The 3,181-nt window shown below is 41.4% G+C and overlaps 1 protein-coding gene across 2 annotated transcripts in view; it reads left to right on the plus strand.

Moving 5' to 3' along the window:
* rhot2 (ras homolog family member T2) overlaps positions 1-3,181 on the plus strand; it is a 48,140-nt gene that overhangs the window by 4,601 nt on the left and 40,358 nt on the right. Inside the window, exons 1-2 of one of the 2 annotated variants that reach the window (XM_043711435.1) lie at positions 208-309; positions 1,575-1,633. In XM_043711435.1, coding sequence (XP_043567370.1) covers positions 249-309; positions 1,575-1,633 — 120 coding nt within the window. In that variant the 5' untranslated portion in view covers positions 208-248. Of the gene's footprint in view, positions 1-207; positions 310-1,574; positions 1,634-3,181 lie in introns of those variants that run through there. The other variant, XM_043711436.1, reaches the window with a different exon arrangement.

Below are 3,181 nucleotides of genomic sequence, written 5' to 3' on the forward strand. Positions count from 1 at the left end.
CTGGGGGATCTGGGATACAGGCAAAGTTGAGGGGCTCGGCTGGGGGGAATTGGGATACGGGCCGAGTGTGAGGGGGTGAACTGAGGGAGGAATGGAGAGTGAGGAGGCACTGGAGGGGACTGGGAGAGAGGGGCAAAGGATTCAGTGGAGTAGAGGAAATTGGAGGTTCGGGTTGTGGTGGTAAAATGTCACCTCATTGCTAATGTTAAATTTTTTGGATGATCACAACACGTTAATTAGAATATCCCATGCTCTTATCCTTCCTTTTCTATTTTGATGAAATTTCATCTCTGAATGGAGTCATTACGTGTAAGTCACCAAGATTGGTACCCAAGTTGCTCTCTGTAATTGGGAGAAACGTAATGTTCAGAAGTCCAAAGGACCGAATGGCCTGTGTCTATTTACTGTGTTAGTGAATAGCTATTGTCCATCAGCAATAGATTTAGATTCTTTTACAAATGAGGCATGATAACTTTGGGAAACTGCACCTTGCATCCACTGAGTGACTACAGCCTGTTATAGTTGATATCTAATTAGGAATAAAAATACTGCAGCCGCTGGAAATTGAAATAAAAACGAAAATGCTAGAGGAACACAGCATATCTAGCATCTGTGGAGAGAAAACAAAGTGAACGGTTCGAGTTTGACATGACTCTTCAGAATGGATTCTGAAATTGCCTGTCTCCTTTCAGTCTGTTTCAGTTGTTTGAGCCTGATTTGTCATTTGATAAGATCAGGCTGATCTGGTTGTGGTCTTAACTCCACTTTTTTGTCTGCTTCCCCATAATTTGTGACTCCCTTCTCGATCAGAAGTCCATATAACTCAGCATTAAGTAACTTAAGTTACCCAGTCTTCTCTGCTTTCTGGGTAAGTGAATTCCACTGAATAATGATCGTCTGGGAGATAGAAAAATTTAATATGTGTCTCAAAATGAGGACTTTTTACTCAAACTGTTTCCCAAGTTCAGGTCACTGCCACATTCTCTGATGCCCAGTCCCTTCAGGATTTTGTATTTCAATAAGATCATAACGTTTCATTCTTTTAAATGTCAGTGTGAACAGGCCAAATCTGTTCAATCTTCGAATAAGAAATATTGACATGCACCCGCCAGATTCCTGATTCCCTTCCTAGGCAAAGTTCCCACCCCTCAATTTCCATCACTGATCAATGACTTGTAATCAGAGTGAAGTCCCTTTGTCTTTATTAATGTATCAAGGATGACATTGAAACGATTGCACTGCAATACCATAATGGAAGTGGGATCAAACTTGGCCTTTTCGTGGCTTTGTTCATCCGTGATTCCCCTACAAACAAATTTCTCTTTGGTTGTCAGTTGATATAAAAGAAAAATGCATGTCTCTCTATCCCGATTTAATAGTTACTCTGAAATTTCCCTTTCAACCCTTTGTTTTGTTTTTGTTTCAACTTGAAGAAAACTAAAATAATGTTAGTTTTGACCAAAACATAAAAGTGAAAGTTTAAAATTTTTTGAGTGAAAACATCAACTACATTTGGTGTAATGCACCTTTCTTGGATTCTGCAATTGATGCCTCTCTTCCCTTTGTATGTGTAGCTAAAGTTGGCAAGACGTCGTTGATCATGTCCCTGGTAAGCGAGGAGTTTCCAGAGGAGGTGAGTCAGAATTCTAATGTGCTGCCACATCCCTTGCCCTGCCACCACCGAATGTGGTCTTAGTTGTTGCTGAATTATGTGTTCCACTATTTTCTGGTACCTTGCAACCTCTTGGTAGAGCGGCTGCCACTGTGCTGATGGTGGGCAATGTGATGTTTAAGGTGATGAGAGGCCTGCCAGTAAAGCATATTGAGCCTCTTGAATGTTCTCCAAGCTGTACTCATCTCTTTTCACTGAACACAGTCATCAGCAAACACTCTGCATTGTAAAGTGGTCACCAACATAAGGCATTGGGAGTGGTCAGCAACCCAGGATTTCAGCTGAGTACCTCAGTAAGGGTCACCGTCTTTGGGCAAAGATTTGGATTGGGACCTTCCTTATTTTGTAAGAGACCCTTGCTGTATTTTCTTTCCTATAGTGAAAGGAACTTGGAGCTCTGAAAATACTAGACTTACAAAAATGATTGTTGATAAAGAATGCAGTTTTGTCCCTAGAGGAATTTGGTTAGCATTCCAATAGAAGCTAAAGTACATGTGCTTTACGTTTACTCACCATGATGACGCAGTCCTATGAATTGTGTGATACATAGCATTTTACTTATTTTGGATTATTGAAATAGTATTCAGGAATATTTCTACTTGGCTGCTTCCCCTCAGCATGTCTCATGGCTTCCTCTTAGATTCTCATTCAGCTTTTGATAGGCTTGGTCCTGAACAGAAATTGATGGTTACAATTTTAAAGGGAAAAAAATGTTGGCACTCTTTAACATAGACTTGCTGTTTCTCAACCAGATCAGACTTAGTAATTATTGAGATGCAAGAATGAAAATGGGCACTGAGTAAGGTGCCTTTATTTGAAAAGGCAGAGATTGTTGTCATTTCTGAACTAAGCACTTGCCACAACATAAGGTTTATCATTGTAACCGTTTCTTTAAATAAAGATCATGACCACCCTCAATGGGATGTTGGACACAGAGTTTGTTGACCCTCTCACATACGAACATTCAAATCATTCCTTGTTCTGTATTTATATAAACTTCTAAGTTAGTATCAGAAGTGGTCCACTTTGTCCCTTAAGCTAGTTCTGCTGTTTAAAAGATCATGACTGATTTGTTTGTAGCCTGAGACCTTTATTCTCAAAGTAATCTTTGTCTGCCTCTTTTAAAAGTATTTATTTGACCCCACTTCCACAGTTATAGAGTCATAGCGATTCAAAGTTTGGGAGAAGATTTATAGCTCGGGTGCCCGTTGTTGTGGTTCTGTTCGCCGAGCTGGGAATTTCTGTTGTAGACGTTTCATCCCCTGTCTAGGTGACATCCTCAGTGCTTGCGACCCTCCTGTGAAGTGCTTCTGTGATGTTTCCTCTGGCATTTATAGCGATTTGTATCTGCCGCTTCCGGTCGTCACGGTGGCACAGTGGTTAGCACTGCTGCCTCACAGCGTCAGAGACCCGGGTTCAATTCCCGCCTCAGGCGACTGACTGTGTGGAGTTTGCACGTTCTCCCCGTGTCTGCGTGGGTTTCCTCTGGGTGCTCTGGTTTCCTCCCAC

The sequence above is a fragment of the Chiloscyllium plagiosum genome, chromosome 21, assembly GCF_004010195.1.
Source record: "Chiloscyllium plagiosum isolate BGI_BamShark_2017 chromosome 21, ASM401019v2, whole genome shotgun sequence".
Taxonomy (NCBI): Eukaryota; Metazoa; Chordata; class Chondrichthyes; order Orectolobiformes; family Hemiscylliidae; genus Chiloscyllium; species Chiloscyllium plagiosum.